Source organism: Alligator sinensis, unplaced genomic scaffold (assembly GCF_000455745.1).
Source record: "Alligator sinensis unplaced genomic scaffold, ASM45574v1 scaffold510_1, whole genome shotgun sequence".
Classification (NCBI taxonomy): domain Eukaryota; kingdom Metazoa; phylum Chordata; order Crocodylia; family Alligatoridae; genus Alligator; species Alligator sinensis.
The window spans coordinates 1748192-1776095 of record NW_005842052.1 but is presented as its reverse complement, the minus strand read 5'-3'; the positions used below and the strand labels follow the sequence as shown (position 1 = coordinate 1776095).

Below are 27904 nucleotides of genomic sequence, written 5' to 3'. Positions count from 1 at the left end.
TCTTTCCTGCCTATGCAGGGGGTTGGACTTGATGATCTATTGAGGTCCCTTCCGACCCTAACATCTATGAATCTATAAGAAACGTAATCATGTTTAATCTCGATAATATGGATACATTTCTTGGTGAAGACAAGCTCTCAGGGGTTAGATGATAGTTTAGTTTCTATGGTCTACTTAATATTTTATTTCTCTGAAATTACCCTGATTTGCAATGAAAATATCTATCCCCTTGGAATTGGATTGAGAAAATAATCATCAACGACGGTGGTAAGAATGATGAAAAAATACCACTCCATTTATTATCTAAGGCTTTCTTTGACAATTGCCAATGTTTTGTTCATGAAACTTCTGCAACTTGCCTATACCTTGACCTCTGATTCTGGTTCAAAAGAAAAATGATAATTCATCTGTGATCTGCATGCATGTCAGCTGAGTTTGATTCGTGACCCAAAGCTATTGAAATCATTCAACAGCAGCCACTAGAAACGAGGATACGACCCAGACCTTATATTCATTAGCAACAACATTGCTCAGTTAAGTAATAAAATGGTATTTGACCCCATTGCACATTCCCAACATCAACCAATTGGCATTCAGATCCAAACCACAGTAATACTTATAACAGTGCCATTTTGCGCGCACCTCAACCTTTAAAAGGCAAATTGGAAAGGCTTTTCAGAACACCTTGATGCCACGGTCAAGACCATCAAAGCATTGCCTGAGATCTATGACCAATTCATAAAAACTGCACAAAAATCTGCAAGAAAGAACATCCTGTGGGACTGCCACAAAAATTACATCCCAGGCCTCACTCTACAAACCACTGGCCTATAAAACGACTACAGGTGATAGACCCTTTTTCTGCAAACGTGATTGCTACAGGCAGGGATCGACGACAGCCAGTTCCATGTAGTGATCTCTGGTAATGTCTCTGATGGCCAAGAGCTCCCAAATTAACAAAAATGCCAAAGCACACAAAAATAAAGATATGGACACCATTTCTGTCATATGAAAAAAGAATTGCTATGGGTGAGGAGCTCATATTAACCATCATAGAAGAATGCAGGGCATCCTGGCAGACCCCGATTGAGTCAACTGATATGACACATAACAGTAAAAAGGCATGGGCGAGAATACGTAAACTAAGTGACAACCCACAGAAGACCGATAAACATCATAAGGTCACCCCTAGCCAAAATTGCCCACTAAATGCTTCTCAATGGGAAAAAAACCCAAGAACCAAACACAAATAAAAAGACCCTGAGACTGGAAAGGTACAAGCATCCCAAAGACCTCTGTTTTAAAAGCCCCTTCTCAATGATGGAGCTGAATGCTGGCATTAATGCACTGAAGACAAGAAAAGCAGCTGGACTTAATGACATACTTTTTTGGACCCCAGATTCGAGAATGGCTCCTCTGCCTGCACAACTCATGCACAGCCAGTCTGAAAATTCGTAAGATATGGAGACATGCTCAGGTAGTGACACTTGTAAAGCCAGAGAAAGATCCATCTGACCCAAGAGCTTCGGACCTATCTTTCTGCTATGCTGCACATACAAATTGTAGAAACAAAATACTGGAGCAGCATGTCCCATATGTGGATAGACACCTAATCCATGAGCAGGATGGCTTTCACCCCAGAAAACCAACAGTGAGCCAGCTGTTCAATCAAACTCAACATATTGAGGATGGTTTTGAAAGAGGCCAAATCACTGGAGTTGTGTTCGTCAACCTAACAGCCACCTACAATACAGTTAATCACTGATGACTCGTCCACAAGACCCTGCGAACGACAAAAAAAATCTATACCTTACATAGTGATACAAATCCTGCTTGAAAACAGATTTTTTTTGTTGTCAAACTGGATGGGAAGCAAATCAGATGGAGGTGACAGATGAATGGCCTCCCGCAAGGCAGCGTACTTGCACTGCTGTTACATTACATCTATACGAATGACCAACCAATTGATTTGGAAACAAAATGTTTCACCTATGTAGATGACTTATGTGAAACAGCTCCAAACACACTGAAAAATCCCTAAGTGAGGTACTAATAGGCCTAACCTCATACTACATGGAAAACCAATTATGCACCAACCCAGCAAAAACACAAGTATGTGCTTTCCATCTGAAAAATCATTAGGTCAACCACCAACTCAACATGACATGGTGTAGTACCCCACTATCTCACTGTCCAAATCTAGTTGGTCTTGGACTCATCCTCGATCGAACCCTTGCATACAAAGAGCACATCGTGAAGACAAAAGCCAAAGTGAGCACTTGTAACAACATCCTATATAAGCTCACCAGCTCAAAATGGGGAGCTAGCCCCTCAACCCATCCAAACCATTGCTCTATCTCTTAGCTTTTCCTCTGCCCAGTATGCATGCTTGGTATGGGAGAGATCTGTACACGCTAAGTGCATTGATCCCCGTTCTGAATGATCAGTGCTGAAGCGTCGCAGGCTGTCTTAAGCCTACCAGCCTAAACAGTGTGTACCTGTTGGCTGGCATCACTCCTCCTAACATCAGAGGAGCAGTGGCCAGCAGGATAGTCTGATCAAGACAAACTGAAGATGTGAAACGCTTGCTGTACGACCATCCCGCAGCTCACAAACACCTGAAGCCATGAGGAGGTTCCTCACCAGGACCCAATCTCTCAATGCCACACCCAAGGAGAGATGATTACAGATGTGGAATGAGAGGCTGAAGAAAACACCAAATGCATATTCCAACAGCCAAGTCCTTGTTGCCAGGGGCTGACAAACCATGGGAAAGGTGGCAATGTCTCAACCACCTCTGTACCAGAATCGGACATTCCCAGGAAGTAATGAAGAAGTGAGGTTATACGGTGACTGTGGCACAGAGACTCAGATAATACACCCGCTGCAATGCCCTCTGCTCAGAGGCACCTGTACAACAAAAAATCTTGCAAAATCCAACGAACAAACACAAGCATGTGCAACAAGATAGTCAAATATGGTTCTCAAATATGAGAAGAAGATCGGTGAGCTGGGAACGGTGAAAGAACTCACCTCCTTCAATCTGCTCACGCGTTGAAGTTGCCCTAGCACCAAACTGATCAGTTGAGCACCATTGGAAGATGGGATGCTATTGCACATCTTTGTGTTCATAAACACACCACGTACACACACACACACACACACACACGCATGCACAGGTTCTTCTAATATCCAAAGAGCGATTGCAAGCTTCTGCCAGCAGCAGAACAATTGTCATGTTTACTGCATTGCTCGTATTGTAATTACTTTATAAAGTGCTTTGGAGAGCTGGCATGTGAGAGGTGCTCTATAAAATCAAGTTCTGATTGTTTTTTTTTTGCCTCTGAAATTTGGAGAGTAAGGTGTTTAGCTGAAAGGAGCAATGTGACGCTCAGATAAACAGAGCCGGAGGAATATCTGACGGTTTTGTTTGTTATTTGTTTTTTATCCAATTGGCTCATATTAACCTCCCAATATGCTCGTGGGTGTTAGGGAAAATTAGTTAGAGCCTCTGGAAAAAAAAAACAAAAAACCAACAACAAATAAAACCTTAGGTAGATGAGAGTTTCCAAGTTATTCTCATCCTAATAAGCGACTGGATATGAATGACCCTGTGTTACAACCTGAATCTTTTTTCAGAGATGAAGATATGAAGATGCACGTCAAGCCATCCAACAGTAAGGCCTGGGGGAAAACTTTGCTGAAGGACGTGCTGGCCAAATGAGTGATTTTGTTTGCAACAACAGGTTTCTGCAGCTGACTCTTTCTGAGCAGCTCAGAGACAGGCAGGGAAAGAAGCCTTCAGGATGGGAGGGAACTAGTGGGAACAACTCAGAAAAGACATATTATCACACAAACCAATACTGGATCTGAGGGGCACAACGGGCAAAATTACTTCCATTCTTTTACGAAGCTACTTGGGATTTTGAACAAAAAACAAATGGAGGTTGTCTTCGTGAGGGAGGTGGGGAAGAGGGAAGGACCATCAGGGATTGCATCTTTCTTTTAAAAATAAAATACATAGAAAAGGAAAGTGTGCGAGTGTGTATGCATGTGCAAGGGTGATTAGCATTATTCAGAGAGAGGTAGTTAGCCGTGTTAGCTTGAAGTTAGGCAAGAGACATGCCAGAGTGACACCTTATAGACTAATTGATAGAGGAATAAGCTTTCATAAATAACAACTTGCTTTGTCACACCTGATGAATCAAGCTGTTGCTTGTGAAAGCTTATGCCTCTCTAAATTGCCCTGGCTTCTATCATGACTCAGTTACAGGAGGACTTAAGAGCCCCAGGAGGGGGGGGTGGGGGGAAGGACATTATGTAAAAGAGCTGCAAAGCTCTAAATAGCATATTCAAGAAGCAGTGAAGAGGCACCATGAATTAGGCCCTAAAAATAAACAACCCCCACCCTCATCCCCTCTCAACATGTCTCCAGATTGCCCTAGAGCAACCAAATCAAAGGCTGTCCTTCCACCCTGGGAGGCCATCCCAACATGTAACCAAAGCAGAAACGTAGGAGGCTAGGGTGTAAAAAGTTCCCCACAAATGGTGGCAAAGCCAAAGAATGGCTCTACATGGAGGAGCAAATGACACATCTTTGCCTTCTGCCATTTCCTGGCTATATTGTGCTGGGTTTCTCTCCTGAAATAGCAGTGCAAGAGGGGTCTGGCAGATCCTCATATAGGACAGTAACTTCTCAGGCTTCCTAGTTTGCCTCTTCGATGTTATAAAGCAAGAGAGCGGCCTGTGTGTGGGTGTGCAAGGGCCTTCCTGTTGCTTGTGCATCATGGGCAAGTGATCACCGTGTTCGTTGTCTCTATGCCACAGAGTGAAGCAGGACTTCAATCCCACATCAGGCAACAACTACCCCAGAAGCAATCTGCCTTAATACTGCCCAGAAGAGATAGTTGGTTAGACCAGAGAGAAGAGATTACTACAATGGAAATGGACAGTCTGTTGACTATTAGGAAGGGGTTGTACCTCAAAACGAATGACGCCTTCCTCTACACTAGGGTCATCCCATTGGGCCCTTGGAGCAAGGCTGGGTGAGTATGTGCAGTATGGCATGCAGGCTTGCTCTTTCTTTGTCCTAGTTATCTCTCCAATTTAATGAAACGTATCTTTGTGCACTTTGGCATTTTTGTCGATTCGGGAGCTCTTGGCCATCAGAGACGTTACCAGCAATCACTACGTGGAAGTGGCTCTCGTCAAGCCCAGCTCAATAACCCATCACAATCCTGGCTTAGCTCTATCCAATTTGAACTATGACTCTAGTGCACTGTATTGTCATACGGAAAAGGAAAATGAAACATATATACAGGTGCAGCAGGGATCACTGCGCACATCTACACGAGATGATTACTGCTCATTGGCCGAATAACACTGCATGTCACGGCAAAAACCATGCTAATAGCTTACTGCACAATGTTATTAGGCATTAGCCTAATAATTAGCCTAATTAGTAATACATTACTATGTATTAACATAGTAAGCATCACTAAATAACTATGCGTCGGTGCCACTGCACAGTAACTTTAGGTACTGCTCATTTAGTTAGTGCTTTATTAAGGAAGGAGTAAACTAAAGGCGCAGTATTACATTTTATAAGCTGTGTAACTACCTACATGTGATTAGATTCACACCCTCGAATCTCACCAGGTACACACAACTGAAAGAAATGTTGTCCTAATGCAAAGGAACTGTAATTGAGTGCAGAGTCTGGCAGCAAGACCCCTGGCACCTCATCAGACTGTGTATGACATAACAAGTCCCACACTGCAAACCTGAACCCTTTCAACATCCATGTAAGGAAGGAGGGCTGTGGTTAGATTGGAATACTGCTCCCCTATGATTTGTTTGCCATTTCCATTTTGGATGCATCCAACACCGCATCAGGAGAGCACTTAAGATTTCACAGAATCATACAAAATGAGGATTGAAGGGACCTCAGGAGGTCACATCTAGTCCAACCCCCTGCTCAAAGCAGGACCATTCCCAACTACAACATCCCAGCCAAGATTTTGTCTATCCCGGTCTTAAACACGCTAAAGGATGGAGCTTCCACCACCTCTCTGGGGAGCCTGTTCCAGTGCTTTACTACCCTGCTAGTGAGAACTTTTTTCTTAATATCCAATCTCAACTTCCCTTGCTGCAACTTGAGCCCATTGCTCCTTGTCCTGTCATCTGCTCACACTAAGATCAGTCCAGCTCCATCCTCTTTGCAACTCCCCTGCAAGGAGGTGAAGGCTGCTATTCAATCCCCCTCGGTCTTCTCTTCTGCAGACTAAATCAGCCCAGTTCCCTCTGCCTCTCCTCACCAGTCCTGTCCCCCAGCCCCACAACCATTTTTCTTACCCTCCACTGAACTCTCTCCAATGTGTCCAGATCCTTTCTGTAGTGGGGGGCCCACAGCTGGACACAGGACTACAGATGTGGCCTCACCAGAGCTGAATAGAGGCAAGAATCACTTCCCTTGATCTGCTGGCAACGGTTCTGCCAATGCAACCCAGGATGCCATTCACCTTCTTGGCACCAAGGGTACACTGCTGGCTCATCTCCATCTTCTTGTCCACTGTCACCCCCAGGTCCTTTCCTGCAGAGCTGCTGCCCAGCCAGTCAGTAGCCAGCCTGTATTTCAGCAACCTTATAGTGCGTGTAGGACTTCCAGTTCTGCAGTAGTGCTAAGGCACTGAGATGGACCTTGTGAAGAGCAGGTCTCATTGACCTTTGACTGACTTGGTGAGAGACACAGAAAAATGAGAACACACCAATGAGTGTGTGTGGGGGTGGTGGCCAGGGGAGGGCTGGTACAAGACGAGAGTATTAAGAGTGAAGTAAAATTAATGAGGACAGGTGCTGAGATAAAAAAAAAAAAAAAGAGCTGAACGGGTTAGGTATGAAATTGGCAAAGAGACAAATAGAAATGGATATCTTGGCAAAAGGACAGATAAATCTTGGCATGAAAACCTGGATATTTGGGATATAAATATGGATGTGCTGCAAGGCTTACTTTTTGTAGTGAGCTGGGGAGGCGTCCCTCATGCATAGCATTGCTATTACTCTTCCAGGCATTTATACGGAGTTGGGCTGACTGCTAAGCAGACTAGATAGCACACTGTTAAGTGACAAGAAACCTTTTCTGAGCCTTTTGCCCACAATCAAGGATTTGAGTCATTCCTTCTATGTTGCAGCTGACCTTGAGAAGGTGTCTTGCTAGCATCAGCCTCCTGGAGCACACAAGCGCCAGCAGCCTGAACAGGAACATGACAGGGAGCAAAAAGCCTACTCAAAAATGTCTCAAAACAGCAGCAAGTTCAGATTCATTTTCCAATTCAAGCCATTATACCTTATTTAAGCTTGCTCTGAATCTAGCCCCTGTCTGTGGTCCATCTCTCAGATGATAGCAGCTCTGCATTGCCCTTTTGCTCAGTCATTCATTTGGACACTGTTCTTTTTCATTCGGAGTAAAGGGGCTGCTTTTCTGAGATCATGGGGCAGCATTAGGCACCAAAAAGCCAAATGAAGTAGGTGAAAATGGAATTTCCAATAGAGCGAAAGCAGCCAGTGTCATACAGACAATATCTTTTATTACACCAACTACATAGTTGTAAAAAAAAAGAAAAAAAAATCTTTATCTGCAAGCTTTCAAGGCCATGCACCCGTCCTCAGGCAAAGGAGAATGCAAAGATTGCAATATGAAATGAAACTTCATATTGCACAGGAGAGCTGGAGGGTGGTATATGTTCTCCTGGGTGGAAGTGCATTTAATGCAAATTAGTCTCGGATAAAAGTTGGAGCTGTCTTCTTGCCTCAAAGGTTTCTGGTAGCAAGCAGGATGTTGAATTTTGCTTCTTTCTCGTTAAGATGTTTCATATTTCACAGGACAAGCAAATGCATATACACTATTGACCCTGAGGACACGCAAGGAAGCACCCAGGGAATTCCTGCCACACATCACTTTGGTGAGCTGCATGAGCTCATGAGGACCAAAGACCAAAAAAGTGGGTGACGGGCCTGAGCTGAACTGAGGACAGGTGGCAAGAAAGAATTGCTGCCTAAACCCTAACTCTACCCATGCCTGTCATACGCAAGCAGCAAGAATTGTTTGGCTATATCTTTTATATAGTTGGGAGAGATGGTAGACATGTTCTTGGGTCCTAAATGCCCTTCATCGGGTCTGGGGAACAAGAGGATACAGCCTACGCTAAATGCTAGGTAAAACCATTCGTTTAGTTTAAATCCATTATACCACTGAAACCAGCCACTTAAAAAGGTGGCAGTAAATGTGTGGAGCAAAGATAAGTAGCTACAGGCTAAGTAAAGAGCAGGGTGTAAGATATTACCAAATAAATCTTGCTTCCCACCTGTTCTGTGTGCTGGCACGATTACAACAACATTACAACACTTACAATATGTGATATCACTCCCAAATGCCCTTTAAAGAGTTGAGGGCATAGACAGGGTCTACAAGTAGTCAGAAATATCTGCTTGTGTACGTCCTCCAGGCAGAAAGTCTTCCCAGTTATAAAGCTTTCATCTTCTGTTGGCTCCTACTGAATTATGGCTATTTTCTGCTTCTATACAGAACCATAGAGGCAGCCTTAAGGGTTGGACAGGCAATGGTGTAGACTAAACACACAACGTTGGCCTACAGTCATCTTACCTTGCCACCCCAAATACTGGGGTGGCATGAGAGAAATCCAGTGGTCATATATCTATGCCACAGCCTTGAAGAGTGAGCTTTACTTGTTTCATTACCAAAAAGCAGCCGATAGTTAAGTTCTACCCTAAAGATCTCATGAACGGGTTGGAGTTTGAGACTATGCAAAGCAAAAAAGAGTCGGGATGGAAAATAAATGGTAATGGTTATTCCCTTCCCATGATCTCAGTGTGAATGGATTTTCGGTGGGAAAGGTTCTTTGGGTCAATCTGGTTATCTTTTATTAAACCATTGCAAATAGTTGGAAACTACTTCTTTGCAAGCTTTTGGGTACAAACCCCCTTTGCCAGGCTGAGGAAGCATCTGCAGTTGGTCTGCGCTCTTCCTGGATGGATTTTTAATGGGGATTTTAATCAGCGAAACATTTGACAATGTTGACATGCAGGTTTTCATCATTATTCTCCAGAGCCGATGCTGTATCAGAATGCACAGGGAACGTTCACTTTTCTCTGCAAGACGGCCTTGTATTGGCCTGCAGCGTGAAGGTTTTCTCCATCCAAAGGTTAGATATGTAATGATTTTCTGACTTGGTTTTAGTTTGGTTTGGTCTTAAAAGGTCCGTTCTGCAGAACAAGACGGCGCCAACAGAGCAGCAGTACGTAGGACGCATAACCAAAGGGTTAAACTCCCTGTAGCCACTTAGTTAACATTTCTGATATCAGCTTCAACTCCACATTGCCATGAAAACACAGTTAGAGTACTAGCGTGAGGTAACGGATAACTTTGATCTGAAGTCAACAACCCTGACAGCCATTACTAACAATGCCAGATCCATCAGGTTCACCAGGTGTAAGAGCACATCCAACTTCTAACATTAATAGCTATTCACATGCTAATGTGATCAGGTGTAAGCACCCCTCCATTGAAATTAAACATATTTGTGCAAGTATCTCTCCATTGCCAACATTTTTCAAATGCACCCTCTCAAAGTCATTAGAAACTCATTTTTGACATCAAAACTCATTCTACTTGTGTGATCTGCATTTGAACCTGAACATATTGAGGCAGAAGGCTGTGTCATTTGTCCTTGTCTTTGTTAACACCTGCAACAGTACAGGAAAAATTTCATTTTGAAAGCTACACTGAATCTCCATTTTGATAGTCATCATAATAGTATCTTATCTAATATAACCCCTTCTATCCAGAAGGATCCATAAATCCCTCTAGAAGATAAATAAACTAAATTAAATTTTGACATTGAATCTTATTTATGAGAATTGCAAAATACTAGAATTGATTCTGAAGGAAGGGGGGAATAACATATTAAATCTTGATGACTGGCTGTCTGCACCATGACAATGAAGTTCTGTGTTTAAATGGAATAAAATAGGGAGATTCAATTAAAAGTATTTGGAACATTTTTAAACAGCAAATCACATCAGTGATATGGATTATTAATTAAGCGTGTACATACTAAGCATGGCAGCCCCTTAATCAGCAGCCTGCGGAGCACTGCAATTGAAGAAACAAATCTGTTGCAGGTTACAAGAGGGGGCAGAAATTATGATGTTTTGTTGCTTCTTGCCATTTGCAATCAATGTTGTTTATGAATTTGTTTCTCAGATGGGATGAAATTCATTCCACATGCTCCAAGCCTTAAATCTGTCTATAACTACCAGGCATTAGGATGAGACCATCTCAGGAGACAGATTATCCCATATGGGTCTACTGAAAGGTTTCTTGTATTTTTCTATGAAGCACCTGGGGATGGCTATTATCAACCCAAGATACTCAGGTAGGTAGACCACAGACCTGATCTAGTCTGGTGATGCATATCTCCCTATGTAGGACGGCCCAAGAAACAAACCTGCAGACCTTGAGCTCACAAGGTGGACCAAAGAGGTGTTGAGTGAGATTTTTTGTAGGTCAGCCAAAAACCACATTCCCATCAGTATCAAGTCCTTGGTCCATTTTCTTTAGGATTGAAGTTTTATTTTTTTAAAATAAAACCGTTTAACATAAGTTCACTGTATTAATCAGATTTAAAGCCTTCCGAGGAAGATTCTCTACTCCCAACAAGCATATACCCTCAAATTTCCATCTGCCTGGAAGTTGCACATTCAATGGGTTCTCTTCCATGACCCCAGACATCTGATAGGAGCCTATTTTCTTCCTAAAGAGTTTAGCATGTGTCTTCTTTGAGCACCTGGGAGGAAGCTGACTTGAAATTGCTAAGCCCAACCCATCCCACCCCATGACAGGCCCTGTGTTCTCAAATGAATTCTCCGCAATGTTGAATGCTATCATGGCCTGGCATAAATATGAGCTGACACTTATAAAGGCCAAATCACACTGGCAGAGTGATGACAGTGTGGTTTGTTGTTGGGTTTTTTTTTTCCCTATAACACCTTCCATCCAAGCAGAAATATAAATATTACCGGGGACACTCAAAATCTGCTTAAAATTGAAAGTTCCTACATTTGAGGAGACCAAGAATATCCTCTTGCCCAGGCTGAGGGATGTCAGGGCCTTTCAGATAAAAATAATTTTTCAAAGGGAAAGACTTCATCGTTCACACACAGATGCAGCCATCTCATCCAACAAGAAAACTCGGTGTGGGTTAGGACCTGGTTGTTGCAAAACAGATAGAAAAGGAGGGGGTTTCCTTGTATTCTGAGCCAATGTGGCCAAAATTAGGGGTTCACCTGTATTAGAGGTGGAAAAACAGAAAACATATTGCCAAAAAAATAATCTGATCGCCTCTTGGAAAGTAGCTGCTTTCATTGTTTTCATATATCAAATATATATCATCACATATATATTCGTAACTGCATAGATTCATAGGGGCTGGAAGGGACCTTGCAAATCAGTGTGTCCAGTCCCTCTGTACATGGGCAGGAAGACAACTACGGTTAGGTGATCCCAGCGAGGTGACTGTCCAGTCTCCTCTTGAAAACCTCCAGGGTAGGTGACTGCACCACCTTTGGAGGGAATTTATTCCACAGTCTGGACACCCTGACTGTGAAGGAGTTTTTCCTGATATTAAGCCTAAAACATGGCTATTCTATAAAAAAAAAAAAGAGCAGATTTGGAGTAAATACTCCAGATTACTTGCAATTACAAGTATCTGCACCAGAAATGCACATCAAAGAATTATGCTTTGCCCATTAGGGCTCAACAAACATGCCAAGCCACTTGTGTGTCCAATTCAAAGAGATCACCGGTCAAACACTAATCATCAGAGACTCCTGCCCGCAAGAGCTGCAGGATAGGAAGCATGTCCAGACATCCTTCAACAGATAAATCCAGCATCAAATATGTCTGAGGACACCTTAATTCCTAGAGCACAGATTGCCTGACATGATGTGACACAGCCTCTTCACCCAGAGATGCCCAGTGCTAATGGAAGCCAAGGATGGGACCACGACATGACTACTTTATGGCAGAAAAAAAACATTGCCAACATTGAAACATTTCTGGATGGGTCCCTACCTACAAATAATTGGCTGTTGAGCTGCAAACGGAAATTTCCCCCTGCAGGTGCATCAAGTATCTTCTTAGGAAGGTTGTCTACTTGAAGAGACGTTTGCTTGAGGTTCCTTTCCGCTCGGACATAATGCCACTGGTTGTCATTCAGAGCAGTGGGAGACTGCACAGTGATCCCAGTAGGACCATTTCCAACATCTATAGAGAAGGTGATCTCCTTAGGAGCTGGAATAGAAAACGGTGTGAAGAAGAAAAAAAGATGTCATTAAATATCTCATTTGGGCATCAAAGTGTTATCTAAATGAACTTTAACTTTTAGGCTAGCAAATAACATGGCTTCATTGACCTCCTGTCTCCCACGTGGCAGCCTAGATGTAAATCTGATCTCACAGCTCAGGCTTTATTCCCCGTTGTGAGTATGAATGGTTGAGGATACCTGTGCTTTTTTGCTACATTATTGACTGTACCCAAGAAAAATGAGTTTGCTCCTCTGTGGAGGGTTAGCCACATGAATGTCAAGCATTGCACATAAGTCTGGATTTGGCAATTAAAGCTTCTCTCCTGTGTGGGTAGAAAGCTAAAATAGGGCCAAGGTGACCTTTCCAGCTGAATCTATAAAAGACATGCTTGTGAATATAGGCACAGAAGAGAGAGTGGCTGTGTGCGGTGGGGTGGTTCCCAAAAACATGGGGTCACAGGAATAATTCCCAATCCTGGCAATAGGGAAGAGGTGACGGACCAGAGTTATTGACTCCTGTCCTGTCAGAGACACGAAAAGCTCCTAAGGAGAAAAGCAGAATGGGAAAAGAAAGTTATGCAAAGGGGTTGACTGCTGTGGTGGGAGGATGAAGCCCCAATGACTCCAGTGGAGACAGGATCGGTGCAGAATCTGACATTATTGCTACTGAATATATCCCTCTCCTTACAACGCTGCGTACACCAGAGATTGTAAGAACCGGCTTTCCAGCCTGCACGCCAACCAGAAGACAACGGCTTGAAAATTCATAGAAACCTGTTGTTTCAAACCCCACAAATTGGATAGGTCTGCTTTTGGAAGCTGTTTCTCAGATAGTTAAGATAGGAAATGTTCCGTGGGGATAGACAAAAATCTATTCTGAGCTACTGCATCTGCTAGAAGACCATTTCCTTTGCAAGCAGCTGGCCTGTGGAGCTTCCTTGATATAAGCCCTTTAGGCAGCAAATTCCATCTGGCAGGAAGATGCACAACAAGATGCTAATAATGAGACGCTCAAGTGAAAAAGGGAAGACACGCTCCAAGTTTACCAGCTACTAAATAACTAGTTACTTTGCAAGGACACGCTTTGGACCACGCTGTCTGAAACACATGCTATAGTCCTCTCCGCAGCTTGTGGTATGTTGCCCTCCTTAATGTCAAACTGCCATTTTTTTTTTTAACATTCCCTGAGAATGAAATGCAGTACATTGAAGTACAACCAAATTGGACTTTGATGTGCAATTAACACTAAATCATACCTCATTACCTTGTGATAATGCACCATGACATTTACCACTGGTTTAATGAATTGAAGGGCCTTGGGGCCTTATTTTATTAAATTTTATGTTGAGGTTATTATAACCATATTATAAAATGGATAGCACTCAATTCTGAATTTTCTCAGCCTGACAGAATTTGGAACAGAGGGGTCCTTATTTCACTTCAATGCCAAAAGAGTTTCCTCATATTAATAGCCTAAATCATCAGAATAAGAGAGAGGTTAAACCTGCCAATTAGTTCTCCTCCCCCCTCTTTATGCATTGAGCTGTAATTGCAATTTTGCCACTTCGCCGGCTCTGTGATTTTCACAAGACCTACTAGGACCATTAATGACTCTCATCAAAGCCTTTGTAGGTCTTCACCTCCCAAGACATCAGCTGCTTCAACAGGATCTGTCACTGTCCCAGGCAATTTTATGTCACTTGTGGGCAACAATTAGCTAACTGATATATCTAGATATAGATAACTATAGATATAGATATCTATAAGATAGATCTATAGCTATATGTATAGCTATATAGATATAGGTATAAATATACATATATATCTATAGATAGAGATATCTATATAGATATTGGTATAAATATCTATCTATCTATCTATCTATCTACATAGATAGATATCTCTATCCATATAGATATCTATATAGATATATCTCTATCCATACAGATATATCCATATAGATATAGATATATAGATATAAAATTAGAGCTCATCTAATTAATTCTCACCCATTAAGAGATTGAATTCAAGAGTTGAAAACATGTTGTGTTACTGGCACCGATTTAAAAGGAAGAAGTGTCCTCCTCCTCTTAAAAGGTAAGGCTTTCAGAAAACAAGTATTATCACCTTTTTGCACCTGGGGAACTGAGAATCAATGATATTAAGTATTTCAGTCAAGGTCGTAAGAGATTTCTAATTTCCCATCTATCCCCTGTGTGCCATCGCACTAGAGAACTAAGACGTAAGGATGAATTTGTCTGACTGTCCCACTCCCTACCAAACCAACAGCATGCAATGAATATCATGGATTTCCGGTGTCAACACTTACAGTTTATTTCAACTCGAATGAAGTCTTTAATCCCAAGGTTTTCCAAGAAGACGCCAGCTACAGCCGTGGTTTTGAAGAAGAAGGAAATGTCTGCACTGAACTCGGCATGGAACGGGGGGAAGAGCAGGTAGGAGGCCTCCGTGTTGAAGGATGCAGCATTCCAGAACTTCCCTGCAAAAAACAACACCCTTCTCCATAGTTAATTGGCACAGGGCAGAGAGAGACAGTAGCTCATGCAAAGAAGCTTTGCTAAAGAATGGAGAGAGAGAGAAAGAGAGACGGGACACAGTGCACCTATAGAAATGAAGAGGAGGTAGTACTCACTGTCTCCATGACAACGCAGTGGACCGATTCTCCAGACAGCCTCAGAATCTGACCGGTTCGTGTCAGTGATCACTATCTGAGTTACAGGCAAATGGTCTTTGAAGGAAAGGAGGCCGGTGTCGTTGGCCCTACATAGATAGATAGATAGATAGATAGATAGATAGATAGATAGATAGATATCTTCAAATATCTTTGGTACAATATTTGGTACTCGTTATACTTTTCTAAAACTTTACATCTAATTCTCAGAAATGTTTAGCACCTGCAGACACAGTTAACTGCAGGGCAAGTTGTAGAAGACCATCATATTGCAAACTTTCTGGAGCAGAAACTCCAGAATAAAACTATGATCCCACAGAAATCATGGTGAGCTAGTGTTGATTTTAATGGAAGGAAGCAGGATAGATATGTACCTTTAATGAATTTTAATGAAGCCAGGATTTCACCCCCTGTCTGTCAGGTACCCTGTACATCGTGGGATGGAATTAAAAAAAAACCCTAAATAAATGAAAAAAACAGAAGTAGCAGCCAGGACCTCCCAATGCCAGCGCCACGGTGGACATGGTGGCCACCTCCGTTCCCCAGACTCAATCGAGCTCACGAGTCCTACAGTCCATATGGACTTGGGGTCCCAGCATCCCTGCTCTATTGGTATTCCAGCAGAGTTTTTAAAGTGGAGTGTAGCTTTGCCTTACCTATAAATGACAAAGAGCTAGTTTGATGGTAACATTACGGGATCATTTTTCTTCTTTCTGTATACTAATAAAAGGATACTCACAGAAATCTCATTCTGTGGTCTCTCAACAGCCTGAACCATCATAAAATGGTAATCTCAAGGTAATACTAACCACTTTTTTTCTAACAGATGGTGGAGCAGTGGTGCCATTAGGTATAATTACTTTTCACATGGTCCCCTATTGGCATGGTTTCTACATGTATATTAATGAAAACTTTGGTGGGATTTGAATATGCCCAATAAGTAGGCCTGTGTGAATAGGCAACTACTTGATTTGGATTCAGTTGATTCAGAGATTTGAATCGCTTTTCTGATTTGATTTGGCCAATCGATTCAGAAAAGATTTGGAGCCGATTCGGAAAGCTTCAGAGATTCGGCCTTAGAGCATAACGGGGAATCAATGAAATAGCTATAAGTTTGTTGTTTTTTGGCTGATTTGGATGAAACTTGGATGAAACTTGCTGAGGGCATGAAGCCTGCCATGTTTCAAGATGATAGGTGCAGGGGTTTCTGGGAAACTGCACCTCAAATTCCTGAAAGTAAAACTCATGACATGTGTGTGTGTTAAGCCCAGTGGGGTGAAAACGGCAGGGATGGTAGCTCTTTCTGCAGCCGTAAAGCCTGCCAAGTTTCAAGGAGATATGTACAGGGGATTCTGGGAAACTGCACCCCAAATTCTTGAAAGGAAAACTTGTGACACGTGTGTGTGTGTGTGTGTGAGTGAGTGTGTTAAGCCACAATGGGATGAAAACTGCAGGGACGGTAGCTCTTGATGAGGTCACACGCCTCCCAAGTTTCAAGGAGATAGGGACAGGGATTTCTGGGAAAATGCACCTCAAACTGCTGACAAGCAAAACTCATGACATAGGTGACAGTGTGTGTGTTAAGGCACAGGGGAGTGAAAACTGCAGGGCTGCTAGGGCCTGCTTCATCCACAAAGCCTGCCAGCAGTCCAGGGGATCAGTGCAAGGGGAGTCTGGTTTCTGGGGCCCTGCACCTCTGGCTGCAGGCAGGCAAAACACATGACATGGGTGCTGGTGGGACTGCGCGTGTGTTCAGGTGCACCCTTCCTGTTGCTGGCACCTCTGCACAACACAGCAGTGTGCTCCCATGAGGCCTCCTCCTCCCCTACAGCCTCATCCCGGTCTACCACTGTAAATGATGGCAGGTCAAAATAACTTAGCTGGCTCAACACCAACAGCACCAGCAGCCTCGAAGGTACCAGACAGGACTGTCACAGAGTCTTCCTTTTTATAAAGGAATTGACAGCAAGAAGTAAAGATGTTGTGTTGGATATATGATACTCGTGGGCTGATGGCTTATCTTGTGTTTTTATGTTGATATGTTTATTATGAAAAAAAAAAGGAATAGTTAGAAAAATCTCTCTTAGGAAGCTTTTGGGTTGAAAAACCCTTTGTCAGACTGAGGAAGTACCTGCAGTTGGTGTGTCTCCTGGTCCTAGATGGAAGGAATAGTAAGGAAGCCAGAGGCTAGCCTGGCATGCAATGCAGGTAAAAGCGCTGCTACATCTCTTTTTACACCCACCCCCACAACCTCCGCCCACCCCAGTCTGTCCCTCACCACCTGACACCTCCATTTCCATTTTCACTGACAGGCTTTCTTGCCTGCATTGCATGCCAGGCCAGCCTTTGGCTTCTTTACTATCCTTTCCATCCAGGACCAGGAGACGCACCAACTGCACATACTTCCTCAGTCTGACAAAGGATTTTTCAACTTGAAAGCTTCCTGAGATATATTTTTATTTTTTATTTTAAGATATACCGATAAGCAGTGCAGTTTCTCATAAATATGGTGTGGTTAGGGAAAAGAGGGTTATCATCAGCAGATGTCACGAACAGCACAGGGGAAAAAAACCTGTACAATGGGTTTCCACTGGAGAAAGTTTTGAGCTCAGTGCTGGGACCATGTTTAATAATCCAATGAACTACATCTCAACTAGTTTCTTTCTTACCAGCAATAATCAAAAATGCTTTTCCAAATACAGTAATATGGAATTTGAAAAAAAGTGGAGGTCAGATTTAATAGGAGAAGCCTGGATGCAATGGTTTATATTCAGAGCTGAAATGTGAAAGGAAATACAAGGAACTGGATAGGATCTGATACAATGGGGCAGAGGATTCAGAAGTTGCTCGTGTTCTCAGTACTGTCAACAGGCACTGATAGTGCTCACTGTCACACGAGCCTGGTCCTATTGTGAGGAAGGCTGCATAAGATAGCATTGGCAGCAGAGAAGGTGGCTCTCGCACAAAAATAACAAGACTGTGGAAAGAAAAATAACCGTGGCCTTAGAGCTAAAACAGTGGCCAATGTCCTAGGTTTTATGGCTAGTCTACTGTAGGCTTCCTATATATAACCTTAGCCTACTTTTCTCCTCCATAAAATGGGAGCAGTAAGGCATTCCTAATTCAAAGCAGTGTGGGAGAACAAATTCTGCAATGTAGACCCCAATGCTTCATTTGCTTGAGTGGTTTTAACCTGGAGACTGTAGTTGTGCTTTAAAAGACATTTTAGTTAGAGAGAAACTGAGGTAATAAATAGACTCCAGCAGTGATAATCACAGCTTCTTACAAAAAAATATCCCTGCATCTACATTGATATCTTTGCTGAGATAACTAGAATGCATTCCAATAAACTGGACTGGCTCTGAGATATAATGGGACATGATTTTGGATGGCATCCTGAAGTGAAAGAGAACCAGCAGATTTATTTTCAGGTAGGGACATGATGGATTCATTATAGCAAGAAGGCATTTAGAAACAAGCTGAAATGAATATAACCCTGAATTTCAAACACGGTTTTTCTCTGTACCTCAATTTACAAATTTTGCCTGCCAGTTTCTGCATCAAGTTTGTGACTTCTAGGTCAGTTAGGATATATTGTAAAGAATGATCTCCTGTTTGGATTTCAAAGGCTTCAAGTGGTAGGATATTCACCCTATTCCGATGTACATTCTTTCAGGGATTAATTATCCTTATCTTCATCATCACCATCATCAATATGAAATCAAGACATTATTATTATTATTGTTATTATTGTTAACATTAATAATAATAATATCTGTCCCTCCATCCATCCATCCATCTGTCCATCCATCCAATCGGCTGAGTTTGACCACATGTTTTTAACCTCTTAATAAATCCATTGTCTAGGTTTGATGTCACTAGTTTGGGTCATTAGCATCACTAGATGACACTGGCTTGTCAATCTGCCATTCCAGCAGAGATCTGCTTCTCTTATTCTCCCATACATACCATGAAGTTAGTTCTGTATTCAGAAAATGTGATAGAAAGCAACCTATGACTGCCTGTTGTCATGATATAGCCGCAGTAGAGGTGGGGTGGAAAGCCTGGAACGTAGCTGAAGCCTCTTTCTAGAGTGACTTGCTGAAGTTAGAAAAATAATAGCTCTCCTGAATGCAGGACACTCATAATTACAAAGTTGTTCACCTGGCTAGGGTAGCAGCAGGGAGACAAACTTGGCATACTGTCAAGAAGAAGACCAGAGGTTGCAATTATCTTGGATGTCTGGCTGGATATTATTTAAAATCACCATGTCTGAAAGCAAGCATTCTTTTTCTGCCAATCACTTGGCTTTCATTCTCCTTCATGTCCCTCTTCTCTCACTTTCTGTTTCTCTGCTCTGATAAACCATTAGGTTACTTGACTGTGAAGACCTGAGGCTAAGAAGGAAAAAAAGAAAACCCAAAACAAAAAACCTGCTTGGTTTCTGAAAGGAAACAATAGTAGTCTTGGCTGGTTTCTAAGCCTGAGCTGAAGTCAGGAATCTGGTTTAACTGAAGGGAACAAGAACAACTTTCTACTTTGTAGCTCCCATTTAATTTCACGCTAAGGCAAAGAAATGCATCTCAGGCTGTGTCCCCTTTCCAACATAATGTGCAAGAAGCTCGATTCACCGTTCAGACCCTGGTGGGTTTCAGATTCAAATGCTCATTATGTATCAGGGGTCAGGGGAAGTACAAAAGCAATCTTTAAGAGACAGGAAATTTCCAGTGTTCAGAAACTCTTTGCAAAACTCAGGGCCCTTTTAGCTCTTAAACAGGCAACATTAATTTAGAAGGGTTCAGAGCAGGACGTGTGCTCCAATTTTCCAGCAGATAAAAAGCAATGCATGCTTTAACCTTGGAAATGTATACATTTACCCTGGCTGCTGCAATGAAATTAGGTTGGGGAAAAAAAAAAAAGTTTCTTTTCCATGATCAAAACAATTTCTCAGTCTGAATCTTATTTTCTCGTTGTTCTGTCTAGTGCAACCTCATGGCATGTTGTCGTGCAAAGCCCCATATAATGAGCAGTCCCAGAACATCACCAAGATGGCCTTGGAAAGAAACACCAGCCGCTTACAATCTGAGCTGCGAATGACTGAGCTAAGTGCCGGTTCAACTATTCAAGGGACAGGCACTTAATAAAAGTGGATTCTTATTATGCCCTTGTTTCTAGCTTGCTAGTGTTCTTGACAACTCAAAACCCCTTCTTGATAATGAGTGGAAATCATAAACATTAGGTTCACATAACACATTTTTCCCCTTAGAAAATGTGATAAACAATAATAATAAAAAAAAGATGAGCTAGGCACTTGTTCAGTTATAATGGTAACTTCAGTAAAGAATGGATAATAAAATAATGGATGAATAATGTATAAGAGTAATGGTAACTTCATGGTAAAGAATGATCATATAACTTATTCCAAGGCTGTATATAAGGAATCATTCTTGGGACTCTCAAACTTGCAATTTAACTTGGTAAAATTTCATTTTTCTCCACCTTGGCCTTAATACATACTTCTGTTTTTGCACTATTTTTGCATAGTTCTCCGCACACAATCTTTTTTTAAAACCTGACCCTGAATGTAAAGAAGCAGGGAAGACAAACCCAGCAGAAACTTATTGAACTCAACAATTCTGATTCATAAACTTCCTTTGTCCTCCCATTTCTGTTCTAGTTTCATTTGGGATTTTTTTTCCCCAGGATGTTTGATCAAGCTTATATGATTTTTGTCTTGTTATTGCCTCCTAGGTTATTGTATTCAATGCCGGTTGATTTACCTGCCTTCTCTAGTAGGTTTTGCTCTGAGCTCTATGTAATTGCAGCTAAACTGCTCCTACTACCCAGCTTTGTTCAGGTATCAGTGTGCTATAGTATAGTCTGCAGGGTGGATGTACCCTCAATAAACTGAAAACAAAGGTTTACAAAAATGTTAGATGGATACGTATAAAACCCCATACAACACTGCGGCCAAAGCTTGTTGAAGTCAAAGGGAACTTTTCCACCAGCTTCAATGAGCTTTGCCTCTCACTTATACAAATGTCAATGATAAGCTTCTAAGGAAACAGTCACCTTTTATAGGATGATCTTGATGCCTAGGTTATTGTATTCAATGCCGGTTGATTTACCTGCCTTCTCTAGTAGGTTTTGCTCTGAGCTCTATGTAATTGCAGCTAAACTGCTCCTACTACCCAGCTTTGTTCAGGTATCAGTGTGCTATAGTATAGTCTGCATAGTCTTGATGCTTCTACCTATTCTAAGAATACTAAAGCCTGATTTTACTTCTCGGGGATGCGTCTAGATGTGCGCATTTACTGTAAGCAAAATTACTATTCAGTATGGGCTCACAGATACACGTGCATACCCGTACTGTGCAGTAAATATGGCAACTTGTTCTAACTTGAGCGTAAATTTAATATCTGCCTCATTCAGGCATAAAATTTACTCCCAATTAGTTACTGTGCAGTAATGCACATGTAGATGTTTTATTGCACAGTAACACTGTGTGCGTGGGCTGACTTGGGGCTAACTTTAGTCCCAAGTCAGTCCACATAGTGTTAATGCATTTTAATGCCTGCACCTGTAGACGCTGGCCTATTCCCATTTACTGCACAGTAAATTTAAGCCGGTATAAATGCACATGTAGACATGCCCAGTTATACCCAGCGAACCAAACGCTAAGTTTTAATATGGACAATTCTCCAAAAGAAGTCAGTGGGAGCCAGAACAAGTGAAACTTCAGGGTTTGGCCCACTGATTACAGTGAAGCCACACAGATACAACAAGAAGCAACATTTTGCACTGGGTTCTGCTTTTATTGCAGAAGCCTGCTTCTTCCAGACCTCCTCTATGCTGAAATGAAAACATGCATTTGAAATAAGTCCAAACTCTGCACTTACTTCCACCCCATTCAACTGCACGGAAGCCAACAAGGCTGCAAAAAGTACCAGGGAACATAGATTTCAGTTCAACAAATGTCTCTTGCTCCTCCCGCTATTCCCATCTACCCAATTATACATATATTAACATAATTACCATTCTTCTTTATCTGCATCACAGTTGCAAAAATATCTCATATCCAGACAACTTTCTTCCAGTCCACAGGCGCACTGCTGGACTTCAGGGAGAGAACCTCCCCAGTAAAAATGCTTCATGTTGGCACGGCCAACCCACCAAGCAAATGGGATCCCATCTGGATGAAATGGGGGAGAAGGAAAGACAAGAGAACTGCAATTACATAGAGAAGCCAATAGAACTGTAGTGGGAGTCAACCTTTTTGGCAGGCGTGCCATAAATTAGCACCACATCCTCCCCAAGTGCCATTCTGATTCCCTTCCCCTGCCCGATCTTCTGCTCTGCTTTCTTCTCCCAGCCCTGTGCTCCCTGCTTTCTGCTCCCACCCCAACCTACTGTATGCCACACACAGAGGCTCCCCATGCTACTTGTGGCATCAGTGTCGCAGGTTGGTCACCCCTGCAGTACTGAATCAAAGCAGGAATATAAGTCCTCTTTCTACAGGTGGCCATGTTAAAATGTAACCAAATGCCCCATATGGTACCCTCTACTAAGATGCAAGTTACACAAAATTCAACAAACAAGGCTGTAACTCTATTCTTTTCTGCAGAATACTTGGTAGGACAGACATAGCCAAATGAACTATATACACTTGTTTTATTTTGCTGCCCTCCTTACTTCATTTCCTGTTTGCTCAAGCTGACACCGAGCACAACCAGAAAATGGACCTTTTATGATCTTGCTTAATGGTTTGAGGGAAAGATGACAGGTTAGCTAGATAGTTACAGTTCCAATTGCTTCTCAAACTATAGAGCCATGTGCTTCCCTTGTTAGTGGGAACATCATTACAATAGGTTACTATAGTCCATGGCAGTGTTTTGTACACGTTTGTTCAGGGCCTACTGGCGGCCAGTGAGGTTATGGGAAGCAGTCTACAGGTTGCTCTGCTCCCCACCCCCTTTTCAATTAAAGTTTGATGAACAGGGTGGTTCACAATAAATTTTGAGGGTTGACAAAGGTCTGTTGGGCCAAAGAGCTTTGGAAGCACTGTTCCACTACATCAAAAATAAGGTGCGTTTACTAATGGTGTGATGACATTTCCTCACCATAAGTAACAGTGCACAATTGTACTAATGGACTAGTTTTTGGTCAGTTAAAGCAACACTGATTTCATCCCATATACAGCAAATCTGAGTTCTTAACAATGGATGATTCAAGCTTCTAGGAAGTGCACTCAATCTGCCTTTTCTTCTTGTGGGTTTGATCCTGCTCCTACTGAAGTTAAAAGAAACAATCCTATCAGCTTCCATATGGAACAGAATTAAGCTACGTATATTATATATGGGCAACATGTTCCCATGCAAGACTTCATAAGATACTGAAAACCTCTAAGTAAGGGACCAAGCGGTATACAAATTGTAGAAAAGATCCTCTAGTAAGCCTAAATTTCATTCTGTGCAGTTATATTTTTTACCCAAAGGAGCTCTGTGCTCATTTTTTCTAGGTAAAACCAAGATTATATTTGTTTAAAATTAATCATATTTTACATATCAAATATTAGGTATTAATGGATTCAGTAACAAGATTCAGGCATCACAAAATCAGTGGATTAAAAACTTCCTGAGATTATCCTGCCATTCAGCTCAGGCAACTTTTTGTCGACTTCTTAATCCTTAAATTAAGAAACGTAATCAGCTACAAATAATGGTAGATGGCAGAAGTTAGAAAAACAGCACCGTGTTCCTAACCTTCTGAGCTCAGGAATTATAAGCTTCAGTACTAATATGAAAAATTAGTCTGTTCTTCTCTTTCAATGAAAATATTAATAAAGCCTTTCCTAATTATGCAAGCAAGAACATCCAGAACATGAAATGCAACCAAGGTTAATTACAGAACGTTAGGGCCTAATTAAAATAAGTTTAAGATTAAGTCGGCAAAATTGAACTCGTATTTGTTTTTTTCTCAACCTCCAACTAGCATACTGTAAACTCTTGGAAATAAAAAAAAACCAAAAAAACCTAGCAAGAGTAGTTCCAGTCTCATGACACCATCAGTTAGGACCTGGGAACTTTGACCAATACCCAATGGTGCTAATTATAAAAACAAAACTCAAGATTGGAGGAGGATGCATCCTACTAAGAGGTGTATACTTAATTTAGAGCTTATATATTCTTGTCAACATATTTCAGCTTGCATCTTGGATTGTCTCTGTTATTGGTGGTGAGGTTGGTTTAGGAAAAATCTGGATAATAATTAGACAATGTTACAACAGTTGATATAGTTCTTGTAGGTGACAAAGGACTACCACCAGTGTGCTGGGAAATTACTTGGTACAGCTTTGTAGAGGGATGCTTATTCAATAAAAGGATAATTTGACTAACAACTGAAGTAGACATTACAGAGAACTACTACATCTAATTAAAAAAAAAAAGTGCTCATTCTGGGAAAAAAAATATTTAGATACAAATAAATCCTCTGGGCTTTCAACAGATAATGGTATGCATTAATCAAAGTCAATCTGTGTCTTATTGCTTGTTGGCTGGTACCATTAAACTAAGGAATAATAGTGTGATAAACAGCCATCCGTGGGCATTAAGAATGAACATTTTTATAACATCTTCTTCACATTCTACTATATTTATTTTATTGAACTAAGCCAACCAAACAAAAAAAAGATTTATGATGTAGACTCTCAAAGTGGTAGACACATCATAGCTTGAGTCGTTTAAAAGTAGACTAAATTAAGCACTACATAATATATTGCAGGAAACACTCTGGGATTGGCAAGGGAATGGATTATAAAACACAATATCTTTTCAAATTTTCTGTTTATGGGCTCGTATCCTCTTGCAAGATGAACAACAATTTACTTTAGGGGTATTCCCTTTAAAATCAATTGCAGGATCAGAAGACATCAGTCGCACTGAACTCTAGGTCCCAATTTAGCAAAACCCTTCAACATAAGCCTAATATTAATCATGTGAATAATCACAACACTATTCTGCACAGTACTTAAGTGGGTGGTTATACTCCATTTAAATCCACAGGATTTAAGCAAGAACTTGGCTGAACAGGGGCCTTTGGCCTTACAAGAATATGAATGATCAACAATAGCGACAGAAGGAAGCCTCTCCTTTGGCCATGGCCGTTTCTGATTTTAACACGTTTTTAATCCATTCTAAAACATCCTTGGTTAAAGATTAGCTAGCTGTAGGTGTAACAAAAATATTAATTTTTCAATGTCATGCTTCAATATCCATAGTGGTATAACTGTCATGTATTACCTAGTCATTGCACCTTTGTTGTCTACAGTATATTAATATAATAAAAGCAGCCTCCAAATCTCTCCCCTAAACACAGTGCAAACACCACGCTAAATACTTTCCTGTGGTAAAGCTACTGAGGCCAACGGTGCTATTCCTGGGATGAATTTGTCCCTGCAGGCCTGTGGTTTCATTGCTGAGCAGAATTCCACTTTAAATTTTCATGAGTAAAAGTCTACTCATCCCCGAGCACCACCAGTCCTCCGTTCAGTACTTCCGTAGTGCATTTACCGAGTCCAGAACAGAGGACAAAAGCATATTGCACAAAAAAATGTATTGCACTGAATACATTTTTTTCTCAGGTTATAACTGACAGAATTCACCCATGTTGCACACATTAAAGGCTTCTTGTCATAGGTAATGCTGAAGGCAAAAACAGAAGCATGGGAAGGAGACAGTAAATATAAGACCAAAACCAACAGAGGAGCGTGAGATTGAATTTCCTCCAAGAGCCTGTTTCACTATCTGCACAACTCCCCTTTCTTCATAGCTTAAACAAATCCATTAAAAAGCAATGATTTTCCATTTCCAGCAAAGCACTGGCAGTAACTATAACCCTGCCTGTATTTCTCTTGTCTGGGAGCCTTAACCAACAGCTGTCTGATTTATGTTATCGTTTTTACCCACGGTAGCAAATCTTCCAGCAGAGAAAAATGTTGAGCACTTGCATGGCAAAAAGTGAATTTAAATCCAAGCATGGTCCTGAATAAAGGAATAACAGGCCGAATGCTCATGAGCAAGCATGCGCCAACCCATTTTAAATCCAAGCATGGTCCTGAATAAAGGAAGAACAGGCCGAATGCTCACGAGCAAGCATGCGCCAACCCACCACAACATTTCATGGCAAGTGCAGTTGTATATACCAGTTAGTTCTGCAACGGTGCAAGCCGCTGGGAGCAATCAGCTACCACTTCAAGCCTGCTATGGGTTGGATGACCAGCACCTCATTGCAGGGTGGAGCTAACTGAGGTTGCTCATCTGCTACCCGCTGAGCTCTCCATACTAAATCAGTGCCAGCAGAAGTCAAATGGCAAAAATCCTGAGTTCAGGCCACGGAGGCTGTGTCCATATGAGCACAAACGTTTGCTTCCCTGGGGACCAGCAGCAGCGGTACAAGGTGCACTGCTGCTACTTGTCCCCAGGGAACACCTGTGCCTCGCGCCCTCTGGCATGTGGCAGATTACCCCGGATGGCATAGGGGAGGCTGGGACCAGCAACTGCGCTGGCTCCAGTAGCTTTATTTGGGGTCCTGAGGGCCTCATGGAGCTGCAGTCATGGTGCTCCTGCAGCTGGAGCATGGCTCCAGGTGGCCAGACTGGTTTTGGTTGGTGCGCACCGTTGCCACATGCACCACCCTACTATTTTTGGTGTGGGTTTTTTTGATCTCTCAGGGTCAACCACCCACCCCCCGTGCTGCAAGGTAGCAGTATGGGAAATGCCTGTATGTGCAGCGTGTGGCACGTAGACGGGTCAGCAGTGCCACATACCGTGTGTCCACGCTCGTCTGGACGTGGCCAGAGAGACCAATGGGAGGAGATGCCAATCATAGAAGAGAGCTCTGTGGAGCATCTTTCCAATCACCCCTGGGTAGGGATGAGCACAGAGATGTAGTCGGTAGGATAGTGAACTGTTACCCAAAGGCTCTTAGTAGAGGAGTACTTCTGGGAAATAATAACGGCTTCACGCATGTCCTATGCTCATATAATCAGCTTACAGGAAAGCCTCTGTCAGGTCAAATCTCAAGTATAGACAGTTCACTCAGATTTGGTGCAACAGCCAGTATCTATGCAAATATAAATGCAAGAATTTCCTTTAAAGATGCCCTGAGTTACTAAACAGTCGATGCAATTATATTTACAGGCAATCAGAAATTCACTTAAAAACAATGAGTATTTCATCTGGATTTAGAGGAAAATTATCATATGTGTAAATCTGAGTGATATATATGGAACAGCACCAGATTTACCATGGCAGAAATTTACCTTTAGTTTTTAGGGCTGTCCTGCTAGAGTTAAACTGAAGCCACATATTTTTAACAGTATTACATTTGTCAAGCTTTGTTTCCATCATTTGTCAGGGCGCCTCATATTGCTATTACAAGCAAAGTGTAATGATAGAAGCAGAGCAAGATAAATGGAATCCAGCATTAAATTCCTGATCTGTTCAAACCTATTTTTTGTCTTCAATAATTGTACACCGTTAACACAAGGCAGGCTTATAGGCTATCTGCATTAACGGGAAAAAGGCAATTAAAGGTCCTTCCAACCAATGCAGAAAGCTAATTTATTATTAGCAGTCTTTTCAAACATGGGGACCTGTCTACATTGAAACAATGCTGTCCTGGCATTTGTTTCATTACAGTGTTCTGATAATGAACAAAACTAGAGTAATTAATAGTGGCATTGACCCGGAGGAAGTGGATCCTGGGGTCCCACTGGATCTTTGGCAAAGGGTCCAGAAGGGAGGAGTAAGGAGGCACCATCCTGCTTACC

General features: G+C 41.9%; 1 protein-coding gene across 1 annotated transcript in view; it reads right to left on the bottom strand.

Annotated features, from left to right (window-relative positions):
* CNTNAP5 (contactin associated protein like 5) overlaps positions 1-27904 on the bottom strand; it is a 446813-nt gene that overhangs the window by 50801 nt on the left and 368108 nt on the right. The window contains exons 14-17 of the mRNA XM_025203314.1: positions 22111-22267; positions 15037-15164; positions 14713-14883; positions 12152-12370 (exon numbers count right to left, since the gene is read on the bottom strand). Of these exons, the coding sequence (XP_025059099.1) occupies positions 12152-12370; positions 14713-14883; positions 15037-15164; positions 22111-22267 (675 nt within the window). The remainder of the gene's footprint in view (positions 1-12151; positions 12371-14712; positions 14884-15036; positions 15165-22110; positions 22268-27904) is intronic.